Genomic DNA, 16,443 nt, shown 5'->3' with positions numbered 1-16,443 from the left:
TTCCTTACTTAGTGAGTGTGACTGATATTAGATCATGTGATCAGGGTTGTGTTGTAGGCTGTGTGGAAATAGATTTCCGGTTCGCTTGATGCTTTATCTGATATCGCCACAATTGAATTCTGTATGGATATGTGTCTACCCAAAGAACCAATTACCTTACATTGCCATCACATGAAATGAAAGACGTGTGAAACCAAAAGAAATCGAAAACTTATTGGAACATGTTAGGAATTGCATAAAACCTAATTTTAATTTACAGAATACTTCATCTTTATTCCTTAAAAGCAGACTACTACTTAGAGTGGGTTTCATTGAAAGTGGGGAGGAATAACATTGTTTTTAAGGAAATTTTACCAGGATCGAGGGAAATATTTGTTAAAAGTGGGATGTCCTCAGCAGCAGATTCATTAATTTGGGATTTTACTGTACAACTCTTGTTCATTCAACCATTCTTGTTCCATTCACAGATGGTGTGTGTGAAAAATAGCTTTAGTAAGCCTATGATGAATTTGAGCCTTTAATTTTTACCTTCAAGGTTTTTGTGAGATACATGGAGGAGGAGGCAATATATTGGCTAACTCAACTTGAAGCATATGCCCGAGGAATATTAGAAGTAAGCCACACCATGATGCACAAAACTTCTCTTGTTGCGTGTGGCACTTAAGTTTGAATATCTCTGTCATTTTCATGTTTAATAAATGAACTGAGGCTAAAAACACTGTTCTTCTTCATCTTTTCTATCAGATAAGGGACCTAGACTTGATAATGATAGTTTTGGAAGCTACCTTATTCATGGACTGACTAAAATGTCCTGAGCGTTGTTCCAGTGATGTTATCTGGCATCTGCCTTTCCTAATATTAGTTTTATTAATTTAAAGGGTCGTTCCACTTCAAATTGCTCTGTGTGCATATTTCCAGATATTAATGGATATTGTTTTAAGTTTCATATCCCTTCTACCAAGCTACTATATATTATTTGTTTTTAAAGTTCTATATTTTGCAAAGTATTACATGCCCAAATTGATGCATGAATAGAAGTGGAAACTCATAAAGTTTTCATGTTCTATGAGTACTCCTTTGGTTACATGACCCACATCCAGATGGTAGTGAAGTTCAATCTGCAGCTTATGTAGCAACATCCTGTTAATGGTCATCACAGCAGCATAAATGAATATTCAGCTGTTTGTGTTCTTGCAGTGGAGGTATTTAAACATGGTCTTTAATATGCCCCCAAAGGAGAAAATAACAGGGCGTTAGGTCAGGGGGTCTGGTGGGGGCTGAGGAAACAGGAGCATATGATCTTCACCCTACGCCCCATCCAGTGATGTGGAAGTTTGTCAGCCAGGTATGAGGTATCAGTCAGTCTTTTCACAGAAGGAAGAGGCCCATGTAGCTTTGTATGTTGACATTACACAGAAAACAACCTGTGACAAATATCAGTAATGTGCCACAATTTCATGAGGATGTTCAGTGCTCCACACATTCACATTGTGATGATTAACTTTCCCAGGTAAAGGTTGAACGTTCCTCCATCGCGGAATATTAACTTGGAGGTGAAATGTTCATCCATAAGTGCTTCATGCATTGTGATGTAAAACACAAGGCACTGGCCTAAACTTTCAGCTTTAACTGTTACACGAGTTGTAGACAATGTAGTTTGTAATGTAACTGCCATCACAAAATCTTCCACACAGTTTGCTGCGGCATTCCCAGTTCGTGGCTTGCATGGGCGATTGATTATTTCTGGGCTGTGTATGAAACTTTCCCTAACCTACTCTACGGCTACATGGGGCATACTTGGTCACCCATACCTTTTCTCTACAGAGGCAGTGTCCATGAACTGTCGATACCCTTGCACACTGCACCGTCATAACAGGTAAACACCTCATATTCCAACACGTGCACCCCCCTCCCTTGCTTTGTCACCATTTTGTTAATGCACTGCACTCGTAATGCCTTCTGGCGTGCACTACCAAACTTGGTGAGTTCACAGTTCTATTCGTGCATCAGTCACATTGTTACATGTAATACTTTGGAAAAAATAGAACTTTGAAAATAATTGAATGATTTGTAGTAGCCCTCTGTATATCTTCCATCTTTCAGCATTGTTTGCTTAATACTGGCTTCCCATCTGAGCATCTGATGGTTCATCTAGCTGCTACTCTTTCAAACCAAGTTTCAACAATGACAAAATTGAAGGGCCTTATTAAAGAAGTAGGCAAGTCAATTTTTATGAAACTCTAGAAAAAGCAATTTTAATGTTTAAGTGGTAATTACATCAAAATATCGTACACACTCAAATAATCTGCAGTACCCAGTAATCCTAATTTTAAGGGAAAGAAAAAGTAGTAGCATTGGCTTCAATTTTTTTCCAAAAAATTTATTCTATCATAATTGTTCTATTCATCATCACTATTGTAAGTTGAAGCAGCACTGTTGTTGCCATCTTCCCGTAGTGTGTCATCCTTGGTTTTATCCAGTGAATTTGTGATACCACATTTTTTAAAGGATTTTTCCAGCAGTGGTGGAGGATTGGATTCCCATGCCCATTCTGCCCACTCACATATCAGCTACAAATCTAGCTGCTTGACTTGTCCATGTGGTGTAAATTTGTGGGTTTCATTGGCTATCCAGTGCGTACATCATTGTTTAAGTTAGCTTTGAATATGGTTGCAGGACGGATGTTAGACCCCCAGGGATAATGACCAAATCAGTTTAAGCGCGTTTGTGCGCGCCCCCCCCCCCCCCCCCCCCCCCCACACACACACAGAGTTGTGTATAATTTATTTCAGATGTATAATTTGTACCTTTTTGCTCATGATAATAGTTAATGTAAGAAGTAGAATTAATTTTTTAAATTCCAATATTTTTTCATTTTGTTTCTTTAGTCATTTTGTTGAAGTGTGTTTATAGAAATTAAACTTTGATTCTTGCAGCTGCAAATTACTCAGCTGATATTATTATGACCTCTGTGTCAGAAAAAATTAGAGAAGAATTTGTTCGACAACACCAGGATCCCATTATTGGTTGTTACTTTTCCAAGGCAACAGAGCATACAGAGTGCGACAGCAATGATGGTTTATCATATTCTGATGTCCAGAAAATTGTTGATCGAGCTCTTGCGAAGTATGATGCTGATAAAACAGGAATGGTGGATTATGCGTTAGAATCATCAGGTATTTCTGCATTGTACACATTTAACACTGTCTTGTAAATTACTCTATTTTAAACAAAAAGTGACTGTCTTTCTCTCAATCTGTTTCTCACTTTTGTGCTTAGGAGGGAGTATTTTAAGCACAAGGTGCACGGAAAACTATCAAGCAAAGACTGCTATGCTAACAATAATGGGGTGGTTTCATTGGTACCCATCTGGTGTTTCCCCAAGAACTGTTATTCAGGTAAGCAGATATTGTTGTTAGAGACAACTTACAAACTTAATTTGGTGCTGAAAGCAACAAAAAATTAGTTCCCTTCATATCATTAACAGCCTGGTGTTGTACCTGGTAACTGTTGGGCCTTCACAGGAGGGCAGGGATTTCTGGTAATACAACTTTCTGCATGGATTAAAATTACTGCGTTCAGCATTGAGCACATCCCACGCTCATTGTCACCAACTGGAAAACTGGACTCAGCACCTAGAGATTTTCGTGTTTTGGTGAGTTCCATGTATATATTTTATCATGCCTATACAATAATGAAGCTTAACTGAAATGAGTTATGTAGACTAATATTGAAGGAAAGTAGTTGTGGATAGTGCAGTTTATGGTTACAGAGCCACATGTTAAATAAGTTTTTATTTTTTTAATCCCAAATGGAGTTAATGATACATCATGGACATCCATCATATGTAGACATATAGGGTTCGCTCCTTAGACATCAGGTACATTTTTCTGGTGTTTCGGCATGTATTTGCAGTTTTAACTTTGCAGTGTGTAGCTTCAGTCAGCACAAAGAAATACTGCTAATCACACCTTTTGTGCAGCATTCTGTGTTGATGGAAAGCATCAGTTCGTTTTCCATTACAAACTAAATGATTTCTGAAGCGGAATTTTATGTCCAAAATTATTAGAGTGCAATATTTTGTTTTATTGATCTATATTAACAGGGTTACTAAATAAAAAGAATAACCAGTACCCCAACAGTGGCTGCGCTGTGCTGCTGCAGGGAAGTCAGTCACCATGGTGCAGGGCAATGCTGTCACTGCAGGAGAAGTAATTATTTTCAGTGTTTCACTGTTCCTTTTAATACGTATCAATAAAACAAATATCACACTATAGTAGTTTTGGATTGCTTTATCAAATGGGAATGTAAAATTCTGCTTTAACTTAATTTCGTGTATAACAGGAAACAGATTTCCCATCGATGCTGGGCATCCCATGGAAGAGGTGATGGGCAGTATTTGTTTGTGCTGACTCCAGCCACAGCCTTCCCTACAGCCTAGACCTTCGTGGCAAACGAATCTGCTAGAGTCCTGAATCCCTGAACCATTACACCAACAACCTGAAAACAGCTTTTGCATCCCGCAACTACCCTCCCGACCTGGTACAGAAACAAATAACCAGAGCCACTTCCTCATCCCCTCAAACCCAGAACCTCTCACAGAAGAACCCCAAAAGTGCCCCACTTGTAACAGGATACTTCCCGGGACTGGATCAGACTCTGAATGTGGCTCTCCAGCAGGGATAAGACTTCCTCAAATCCTGCCCCGAAATGAGATCCATCCTTCATGAAATCCTCCCCACTCCACCAAAAGTGTCTTTCCGCCGTCCACCTAACCTTCATAACCTGTTAGTTCATCCGTATGAAATCCCCAAACCACCTTCCCTACCCTCTGGCTCCTACCCTTGTAACTGCCCCCGGTGTAAAACCTGTCCCATGCACCCTCCCACCACCACCTACTCCAGTCCTGTAACCCGGAAGGTGTACACAATCAAAGGCAGAGCCACGTGTGAAAGCACCCACGTGATTTACCAACTGACCTGCCTACACTGTGACGCTTTCTATGTGGGAATGACCAGCAACAAACTGTCCATTCGCATGAATGGAGGATCACCCTGTGGCTAAACATGCATTGGTGCACGGCCAGCACATCCTGGCACAGTGTTACACCGTCCAGGTTATCTGGATACTTCCCACTAACACCAACCTATCAGAACTCCGGAGATCCGGAGATGGGAACTTGCCCTTCAATATATCCTCTCTTCCCATTATCCACCAGGCCTCAATCTCCGCTAATTTCAATTTGCCGCCACTCATACCTCACCTGTCATTTAAAAACATCTTAGCCTCTGCACTTCCGCCTCGACTGACATCTCTGCCCAAACTCTTTGCCTTTAAATATGTCTGCTTGTGTCTGTATATATGTATATATATCTGTGTGTGTGTGTGTGTGTGTGTGTGTGTGTGTGTGTGTGTGTGTGTGCGCGTGCGCGCGCATGTACCTGTCCTTTTTTCCCCCTAAGGTAAGTCTTTCCGCTCCCGGGATTGGAATGACTCCTTACCCTCTCCCTTAAAACCCACATTCTTTCATCTTTCCCTCTTTCCTGACGAAGCAACCGTGGGTTGCAAAAGCTTGAAATTTTGTGTGTGTGTTTGTGTGTTTGTGTGTTTTTTTATTGTGACTATCTACCAGCGCTTTCCCATTTGGTAAGTCATGGAATCTTTGTTTTTAATATATTTTTCCCATGTGGAATGTTTCTTTCTATTTTATATATATTTTGTAGTTTTGGAGGATTGTTTGAAATGCAACTGTACTGACAGAAATGAAATGAACACGTATCCTTGTTGAGTGAAGGTTTATTTATTTTGTTCCTTCAGGGTCTGAAGCATGAAAATGATGAATTCCCAATGGAAATTGGGAAGTACCAGTTCCAGGAAAATGGGACTAGTCTTCAATATTTTAAAGTTCAGGTACTGTGAAATATATTTATTATTTATTTTAGAGAGAGATGATGATTTTTGTGTGTGCCATAAATGTATTACTTGGTGATTTTTGTGGAGAGTGAGGTGGGCTTCTAGACTGTGAGGAGTGGGGAGGGACTCGGTATTGTGAGGAGTGGGGAGGGATTTGGGATAGCTCTTTGAATTCACATCTGATTAGGTTTCCTGTGCTTTGCTTTCATAATTTGGATCATACTTTTCATTAGGGCACAGCTGATTTCCATCCTCATCTTTGCTCTGTCCTAATTGGGGCTCTAAAACTTGTCTATATCACATTGTTATTGTTTTTCCATTGACTTAAATGTACTTTGTCTTCTTGTTAAATCATCTAACAAAAATTTAAACTACCTTTTGTATGTCTCGCTGAAGTGGCCTACTATAGTCTCCCACCGTATTGATATTCCAGTACCAGTGTACAAATTTTTGAAATGTAGAGTCAACAATCGTCTTTAAATTTCACTTCTGCCATGTGAGGAAACTTCTAAAATCCACTAAAATCCATTCAACATAAGAATAAACCTGCTGTAAACAAACACAAACGTTATGATTGGTCAGAAGGTGTAGCACATACATGTACACTGGTGGTGTTATGCTCTTGTGGAAGTAGGTCCTACTTGTGTAGTATGTATATTATTACTAAGTTACGTTAAATGAAACTTTAAGATATTCAAATGTATTAACATCCATCAATGTTTTTCTTAATCATGCTTTAGCTACGTAGTTTTTATTTTAAAAATTGTGTATAATCACAGCCTCTGTCGCCTGTCAGAAGATCCGACAAACAAGAGTGATGGTATTGGTTGCCACTTTTCATAGCAGAACTCCTTTGGTTGTTATTCTTGGCACCCATGCAGCACAGCAGTACTTTGAGGCTATTCTATGCCCTTTTATGTTACCATTCATTGCAAGTCATCCTGGGCTTACACATCAGGAAGGTAATGCCCACCCACACATGGCGAGAATTGCTAGTGCTTTTCTTCATGCTGTACCAAACTATACCTTGGCCTGCAAGGTCATGTATCTCGCCCCAGTTGAGAAGGTTTGGAGCATTATAAACAGAACCCACCAACCATCTCAGTTAATGCACTAGTTACACAGAATTGGGCACGATGTCCTCTAGGGGATATCCAACAACTATGCCAGTCAATAACAAGCTGAAAAACTTTTTGTGTAAGGGCCACAGGTAGCCCATCGTGTTATTCACTTGCTTAGTTTGTGATGCTCTCTCTCTCTCTCTCTCTCTCTCTCTCTCTCTCTCTCTCTCTCTCTTTCTCTTTTTTTTCTGAAATTCTAATCATCTGTTTGCCTGCACATGTACATTACATTTCACATTTACCAGTTTCCATCCCATTCAGATAATTCCTTTGCGTTCTGATTTTTTATAATTCCTTCATAGTGCTTTCTTTTAATTGTACATCACAACCAATTGCACCACAGACACCCAGATATCAATTTGGTATTATTGTTAAGTGATATGGTTTATCATTAAAATCACTAAAACTGCATTATTTTATATGTTGAGTGAATTTTGTCTTGGTACAGTGTGGAAGTGCTGCAACAAATGTCTGAAAAGGCCACATGCAGAATCATTATTCAGGGGGTGTCTTGGTGCTTGGTTCATATTTGAGTTAGGAACATGGGGTAAAAAGTTTTGGGTTTAGCCCTAATCAGCAGGCATTTTTATAGCAATTTGAACATCTGGATAACTGTAGCTATGTTACAGTCTATTAAACAAATTTTGAATGTCAAACCGGAGCTGTTACCCAGGAAAATTGATTTCCTTTAATGAATATTTTAAATGAGCTGAAATGAGTGCTCAGTTAATGACTTGTATTTGTATGTTTACCACTCAGATTTTACGTGCAGAAACATTCACCCATAAATAACTCCAGACTGGAGTTAGGCTGATTCTTCAAATTTGCTCCACCAGTGTTAACAGATCTTTGTCTGAGAATTTTTAACTGTTTGAAAAAAAAAATGCTTTGTTTGGATTTTACATGCAAAATCACACTGTATTCTGGGAGGGGGGTGGGGGGAGTGGTTTGAAGTGCCCCACTTCTATAGTTTAAACTTGTAGGAATTGCTTCAAACTTTTCATGAAGGTTAAAGTCAAAACAAATTATTTTTTTTGTCCAGTTCTCTTTATCTGCTGACAAGATTTTATGGTTTAAAACAGAGTTTTAATACGACATGTAAAATTTGTTCGGATGTGATTGAATGTGTGAAAATGACTTCATTTAGATAAATAAAAAAAATTACTTCTTATGATCAAATTGAAAACTTGCCTTAAAAAATCGTGCTTCATTTGAATTTTGTGTGCAGAAACACATTTCCTAGTGAGCTTTAATGCGCACCACTTCATGTTTTAGACTTCTGCAAATCTGTTCAGGTTTTTATAAGAAGGTAGACAAATATGTGTAAGTAATGGTCATCTTGTTTTGGGAAAGTATTGTCTGTTGCCACAATATAAGCAGCATGGTTTAAATGACAATAAAGAAACCTATACTGTATCAGTCATCACCATAGTCAACTAAAATCCATGTTGGTTGCCAAGCTATGGCAGTCTAATTTCAAAATTATGGTTGAGCGAAAGTTGTGAACCAGATTGAAACATGCTCATATTGTAGCACAGGAAAAGGTGATGTCTCCTGGACAGAGTTAGAATTGAAAAAGAAGGAAACCAGCTTTCTTACTTTTGTGGCAGATTCAAAGACATTTAAATCAAAATGTCTGCAAGTATTTGAATTTGTTTTTGACTTAATAGTACATCCCCAGTACAGTGAGCTCTTCAACCCACCCCATGTTAAGTGTATGACAAAGGGTGTAAGAGTAAATATAGATAGCATTGGCAGCCGGAGAGATAGTGGTTTTGTGTGCATGCGTGCGCGCGTGCACGCGTGTTTCAGCAGAACGCTTTCTGGCTAGAAGCTTACGTGTTTAGTAGCCCTTTCGTTCTAGCTGTCTAAGACTCGACTTCTCCGTTGTATGGTGAGTAACAGTCTATAATTTTCATAATATTGCCATATACAAATATATGTGCCTCTAGAGAATGGCATGCTTCTACAAAAAGAAATACCAGAGGGTGAGGAAATATCCCAGAGTGGGGATGCCTGCACCATGAACTTGAAGGCACATTATGTTGCACAACATGACATGATATGTTACTTTACCTGATGTGATGCATAATATTATGTGACATGGGTACCAACACTAACAAGTAAGAAGTGCAAATGTGTCAAGATGTTTTGATTCAAATGTGTCTGAAGCTGACATCTTCGTCAAATAGTTCATTCCCTTCTTTTACATCACTAATTCTGCCCAGAACATAATTGCCTTTTTTTGTGCGACAGTAGGAGCATTTTTCAGTCTGGTAAAATAGTGTGATGTTGCTTCATTGTGGTATTAGGTTTCAGCACACTAAAAATCACCCAAGTCCCTTCTGGTAAGGCTTTTTCGTCATTGGTCTTCTGTTAGAAATAGCAAGGGAACACATGAAAATCATCCAGTCAGGATTTAATTTTATTTTATCTTCTTTTTTTCATAAAAATTACAGTGTCTCATGCATTTACATTATTTTTAATTCATTTTTATCGGCTCTTGGGTCATCTATTTATTTATCCGATTCCATCGAGCTGCAGCCAGGGTTGTTTTGTTCTGCCTATCACATATCTTTCCAGTTAATTGGAAGAAAAATATGTAAGTGATAAATGAAAACTGAAAGCAATAAAGAAAGATGGAGCAGAAATGATGTTCAGGTATCTCAATTTAGTCTATGCTCTGTACAAACTATTTGACACATCGAGTATACAGTGATCTCATTGCTGTCATCTGTTAACCGAATAGGTTTTCTGTTGTGCATCTTCTAGTAATTTCAGTATAAATTGTGCATTTCCAATTTTGTATTGCTCACTATTTTTACTCGCCTTATTTCTGTGTGTTAAAACTAGAAAATTTTACAGCATTACATATCAATAAGATTCTAAAGTTGGACAGTGTGTATTGATTATGGGTGGATTTAAGGAGTAAGGTACTTACTAGAGGTTGACACTGATTTTTAGAAGAAAAACGTCATTTCTTTGTATTGGACATCGTACACCATATTGCTTATTCCAGATCAATGGTGTCATTTGTTGTGATGATTGTGATCATTGACCATAGCTGTTTAATTTTTGTGTTGCCAATGAAATTTGATGGAAGGGTGGCACCCTTGTGCAGCATCCATTTTCAAACCACCTAATTGCAAATAAAAGATCCGTAATGTAAACTCATATCAAAACTTGTTAAATAAGTCATCCTACTGCTATATTTTCAGAATATGCATTACACTGAAAAATAAAAGGGAAGTTCCATCCCCCAGATCCTAATGTTCTGAGCACACCTTACCAACAAACACTTTCCATCGGATTAATAGAATATGATAAACTCCTGCCTCCCTCTTAAATTGATCTTTAGCAACTACTATTAGTTTCTGTGTTCGTGGATAAATTTTACATTGTTATATCTAATAACTTCTCCCTCGTTTGAAGAGTTATGTGGATCAAAACTCCCATGTACTAGTAAACAAGACACATTTTGTAATTCCAGTGTCCAGAACTGTTAATCATTGAGAATCTTTCTTTTTCAGCGACCTGACTTGCCACCTTTCAATATAGTAGAGCTTCAAATACAAACAAATCATGGAAATATGGAGTATACATGCCTTTATAGGTTTAGAGTTCATGGAATTAGAGTATCAGAAAAAGACGTGAGAAGATAACATTGATGCCTCAAACTTCATTGCAAAACATTGTTCTTCACACCACATGGTGTAAATGTACCTGTACATTATATGTGATGATTGTTTCATACATGTGATGTTTTAGATGTTAATTTTTATTTATTTTTGTTAATGTGTTCAGCAGCAGAGGAAAATATTTGGCTATTTATATTTTATTATTGTTTCCAAGTTTTGCATTTGTTTCCTATGATTGTAATGATGGCTGTATTGCAAATATTTAAAATTGTAAACATATTTTCAGTAGCTTGGCTTTAAGAACAACTGCAATAAAATGTGGAGAGGGTGCCTTCTGTTCCTGTTATTAACTGATGTCACTTTGTGTGCATGAGATAACAAATTATATGTTTTGTTAATTTTGTGCCTTACAGAAGCAGTATTTTGATTCTGATCTGTTTTTACTGGTAACTTTTTGTGCATTTTATGTGGAAGACTGGCATTGCCAGTATCCATTGGATGTATATACATATGTGGTAACTTAAGTTCATTGTTGTATGTAAAGCTTTAATATGGCTGTGAGTTTCATGAGAGTCATACTATTTATGCATGAAGGATACTTAAATATCTAACTGGACCTTTTAGATATATGAATTAAAATGTTTTTCAGTGCCTTTATTGCAGCAAAATTTTTTATCTATTCTTCAGGAGGTTAAGTAATAATGAAAATAAGTGTCAAGATATTTCTTTTTGTGGGTGCAAGATTTTATGTTTTTCAATTAAGCTATTAAAATAATTGTCACAAACCCTTAACTTGTTCTTTATAGTTTAATTCTTGTAGAAGCTCTAGTAAACTTTTAAGTTATTGCTCTAAGCTGCATATGTGTTCACTTGATAGATCAGAAATGTTCCTTCATGTTAAGGTTTTAGAACAGTGCAGGAACAAGGTGTTTGCAGAGGGCATTTCTTCACACTAAATGATCTCCATTGCAAGACATTTATGTATTATAGTTTTATAGGGCCTATTAGATTGGGGGAAAAATCTGTCAGAGTAATAGATATTGATCATGAATAAATAACAATGACGTCTGATATTTTTCCGTCCCATTGCAAGATATAATGCCTATACTGACCAATGTAAACCAACCTTGGCTATTGATGAATCACATTCTTCGGATATAAATACTAATTTCCAACTGTCATATGTTTGACATTTTTACCTTCATATCAATTTTTTGCTTGGAAAGCTCCAGGTGCAGTGAATCAAGTGTTCAAATATTGACTATAGTTTGAAAGTATGATTATTATATACTAGAGAGCTATAATCAAATTTTTTAATAATGTATTGTATGATCTTTGTAATGAAGTCTGAGGTTAAATGTTGGTCAAATAATTATTATTTCATTGGGAAGTGTAAGCCGAAGTAGTCCAGAACCTTCTTGAATGGGAATTGCAGCTTATAAAAGTAGTAGTGCAGTGTAGAATTACCAGTGTGTAGTGAGTGAAGAATCAACCAACCTTCCTGTGCCTTAGGTAACTTTTTGTATTAAATCTAAATGGCAATTTTGTAAATGATAGTCTTTATAAAGATGATCGTATTTTAAGTTCTCACAAAAGATCCCATTGTATCAATATTTATTACATTATTCATTAAACATTTACATGAAAGTACAAAGTATAAGAAAATATTATGCACAATGACTATTTTTTAAATGTGTGTACTTTAAAGGTAGGTGTGTGTGTGTGTGTGTGTGTGTGTGTGTGTGTGTGTGTGTGTGTGTGTGTGTTTTAGGATGGGTCACATTTCAGTTTAGCATGCTTTCAGTATGAATTTATGTTTACATGCATTGTAGATGAACACACCAATCTAAAAAAGCACAAAGAAATGGTCATGATGACAAATTTAAATGTTAAAGAGTGTCATTCATTTTGTGTTTACAAGTTGCATATTACATTTTTCATGTGAAGTATTAAAGGGAAATGAAGGAGGTCCATTTATTTTGAGCCTGTGCAGTTAGTAGTCCATACACATTTTGTGATATATGAATGAGTGTGGTTATATTGGGGGAAACATTGCCAGTCATCTGTTTAAACTGAAGTGCTTTCTTATACATGCATGCCTGTAAAAAAGCAAAATGGAGACGAGTCTTTGAAAGAGAGTTAGAAACTTACAAAGTGAAAGTGTAATGATCATTGTGCAGAAACTGCACTGAAATCAGAGTACAATTAAAATTACTGCCGTGTTATGAGTTTCTCCATTGTTTGGTGAGGATTTTAGTCTGATTATTGGCTTTGTCTGTTCCACAAGAACAGAAAACTTGTGGTTGCCTTTTGCTGGACTGTAGCACACAGAGCAAGAATTGTTGTGCATGTGCCCCAAAATTTTTGTCTTCTAAGATGTTCTGTAGAAGTATTCTCCAATTACAAGTGCCAAAATTCACTGCTAAAGAGTTTGGTCATACTGTTGTGTACTTTTAGTATCCTAAAAATTCTCAGGTGGATACTTTTTATGTGATTCAAGATGTTACAAGTGTTGAACTAATGTAGTTTAACATTGTGAACAGATGACTGACAACATTTGTTAAAGGCCAAAATGTAGTGAGAGAGAGAGAGAGAGAGAGAGAGAGAGAGAGAGAGAGAGAGAATACAATGCGATAAATGTTCAGTACTACATATATCACACTATTTTATAATTTGTAGAAACTACCAGATTACATTATGGCTCAGAGTTTAATTTTTTATTCTTTCAGATGTGTTAAAGAATATAAGAAATTTCTTAACCTCCTACAAGTTCGATACTTATTTTGTAACCAGAAATTATTTTAATATTGCATAACTGCTAGTCTGTAGATCTTTTAGCTGATAGTCATCTTTTTGTCAACAAAGTTGGTATTGCTCTGAGAACTGGGGCATTAATTACCTGCTGTTGCTGCTAAACTTTTTATGTGTGTGTTTATAAATATTGGCATATTTTCTTCTATCAAACAAATTTATGGATAATATGTTATTTGTAAAGTGCGTGAACTCAACAACCATAATTTTAAAAGTTTTCTTACTTAAGTTTTAATAACTTTTTTTCATAATGACATTAAAGTATTTGGTAGACAAAGGACCATACACTTGAGAAATTTAAGTACATATCTGCCTCATTGGGGTTGCTGAGATTTTTGTTGGGTTTTTAATTAAATTTGTAGTTGTTAGTGGTGGTAAATTCAGGCTCATCTTAAGTATATTAAAATTTACTTCTCTCTTTGGCTTTGCTACCTGATGTTATTTGAAGTGTTAAAATGTTAAAATTTCTTAGTGACTAGTACTCCTCTCATTAGCATAATCTGTTATTAACTGTTTGTTTAAAGATCATAGTCTTGCAATGATTATTTTTGGAAATGCTTCTATCTTATTGATTAAAATTTGTTTACTGTGTGTGGATAAGGCTAAAATTTGAGATTCCTTGACTATGTTCTTATTAGAATGCTGCTCGAGTAATTTCTGGGGTGATAAGTAATGAAAGTAAATTTCATTGTTTAGTGGTAAGTAAATGTTAATTCATGGTAGCTCATGGAGAATACAGATTGGTAACCATTGTGGCAATAAGCAGCTAATTGGTGCTCCATTATTTTTGTGAAACTGGTATTTAATACCACATTTATTTTTGTAGAATTAAATTGTAATGCATGTATTGTTATTTTGAACAATTTACTGTACCACGCTTGTCATTTCAAATAAATTATCTTTTGCACCAATCAAATTGCAAATTTTATTAAAATATTCTTTTGTAAAGCCCCACACTAAATAGTGCAACTTTAATCAAACATTTTGACATCTGAATTCAGTGTGCTTTGATAATATTTGATTGTACTAATTTCTTTAAATTTTTAATCTGACAAGAAAATTCTGGGTGTTAAGTCAGTTCTGTGTGTGATTCGGGCCCTGAAAAATTTGCATTTGCAGTAAGAGTGAATATAAATGTGAATTACACATCAGTGTAAATCTACCTAGTAAATGTTATTTCATAGCTAATTGTTTCCGGATGAATTATCTTATCAGAAATTGCTTGACATGGGTTTATTTTTAGCATAGAAATATAAAAAAATTTGGTTGTGGGTATTGCACATCTGGCAAAGCCCAGTTTGGGTAGAGAATGTGTGCAAGAATGCATTTGCAAAATAGAATGCAACTTCACATAAATGCAACAACAAATCAGTGTACTGCTGCTAACTTACTCACAGACAGGAGTGGGCAGAGAGCAGTCTCTGCAATAATGTCACTATGGGGATGTTAGTTGTGGGACCAAAAATCTTAGAACAAAGAAATGTGTACATTTGTCCGTTAGCTAAAGAACATTTCCGACTGATTCTACCGACCTCGGCAAGCAGTTGCACAGCAGCAGTTAAGAAACGTTCTGTCCACGCTGCTTTGCTTTGGGTTGGGTGTTGCTTCATTGTTTCATTTCTTATTTTGAAATGAGTGAAGAGTTAAATCCAGATGTATCGTGGGGTTAGAGTATGACTTCCTGTACGCAAGATGGGATCAATAATCCCTATGGTTGTAGACTTACTGCCCTGCAGGAGTGAGGGGAATGGGGGATTGTTTCCTCTTCCCTCAAATTTCTAAGTTCTCATTTGTTTACAGCTGAGGCTAACTGCCACATTAGTAAGCATGTGAACAGAAAATAAAACCAGTCCACTTATTTTGGCTGTGCTGAGTGTCTTCCTGTAAAGTGCAAATAGATTGCAATTGAAATATTACTTTGAACTGCAAATAAATTGAACATCTAAAGGATGATAGTCCCCAAATTTAATTAAAATGAAAAGAAATATCTGCAATTAATTCAGTGTAGATGTGATGGAAGGAAAACACCCCGTAGGAAGACCCCGAACCCATTGGTTGCACATGATCAAGAAAGACTGCTCTCGTAGGAAGGATAGTGACAATTATACATGAACAGAAGTGGAACAGGACCATTAAAAGGGTGTGAAAAACTAGAACTGTATGGCCAGTTATCTCCCTGCCGCTATTGGATAAGCAGCAGCCAGCAGCAAGTCTTACTCTGAGCTCACTTGCTTGTTTCATAGTTTAATTCTTAAATTCTTGGCATTTTTTGGGTACTTTCATAGTTTAACTAATTAATTTCAGGTGTATTATAGTATTTGAGATTTGTACCCACGGTGACATTGGGAAACCCGAGGCGAGTGCTATGGTGCCTCTCGAACCTGTAGCATTGCCTGGGATCTGTGATGCCACTGCACCCTCGGATTTGGACATCCCTGTCGGTCATCACTTGCCTGATGGTGATTGGTGAACTGTGGAGGGGTTTGCGAATACCTGGGCAGAAGGCGAAAGTTGGTGCTGGCCTCAAGGCTGTACCCTTATGCCTCTGTAACAGGTTTGAGGTGTTACCCACTGCTGAAAGTACTTCGTCAGCTAAGGATGGGAGGAAAGCAAATGTGCACTCTGTGTGCATACCAAGGGGAGTCATCGAGGATGTGGAAAGGTTCCTTGCTGATGCCATGAAGGGTACAGGGTGCAGCCAACTGCAGGTGGTGGCTCATGTTGGCACTAATGATGTTTGTTGCTATGGTTTGGAAAAGATTCTCTTGGATTTCCAGCGGCTATCTGCCCCGTTGGTGAAGACTGCTAGTCTTGCTAGCAAGAGCTCACCATCTGCAGCATCGTTGACAGGACCGATTGCGGACCTTTGTTACAGAGCCGAGTGGAGGGTCTGAATCAGAGGCTCAGACAGTTCTGTGACCTTGTAGACTGCAGATTTCTCGACTTGGACCATAGAGTGG

At 37.2% G+C, this 16,443-nt stretch overlaps 1 protein-coding gene across 3 annotated transcripts in view; it reads left to right on the top strand.

Annotated features, from left to right (window-relative positions):
* Nucleotides 1-14,399, top strand: part of LOC126236181 (klaroid protein-like) — a 171,422-nt gene extending 157,023 nt beyond the window's left edge. For 2 of the 3 annotated variants that reach the window (XM_049945279.1, XM_049945278.1), the window contains 5 exons: nt 2,937-3,176; nt 3,280-3,398; nt 3,488-3,655; nt 5,818-5,910; nt 10,565-14,399. In XM_049945279.1, the coding sequence (XP_049801236.1) occupies nt 2,937-3,176; nt 3,280-3,398; nt 3,488-3,655; nt 5,818-5,910; nt 10,565-10,696 (752 nt within the window). In that variant the 3' untranslated portion in view covers nt 10,697-14,399. Of the gene's footprint in view, nt 1-2,936; nt 3,177-3,279; nt 3,399-3,487; nt 3,656-5,817; nt 5,911-10,564 lie in introns of those variants that run through there. The other variant, XR_007544884.1, reaches the window with a different exon arrangement.
* Nucleotides 14,400-16,443: the final 2,044 nt, after the last annotated feature.

Source organism: Schistocerca nitens, chromosome 2, assembly GCF_023898315.1.
Source record: "Schistocerca nitens isolate TAMUIC-IGC-003100 chromosome 2, iqSchNite1.1, whole genome shotgun sequence".
Classification (NCBI taxonomy): Eukaryota; Metazoa; Arthropoda; class Insecta; order Orthoptera; family Acrididae; genus Schistocerca; species Schistocerca nitens.
This window is presented reverse-complemented; position numbering and strand designations above follow the sequence as displayed.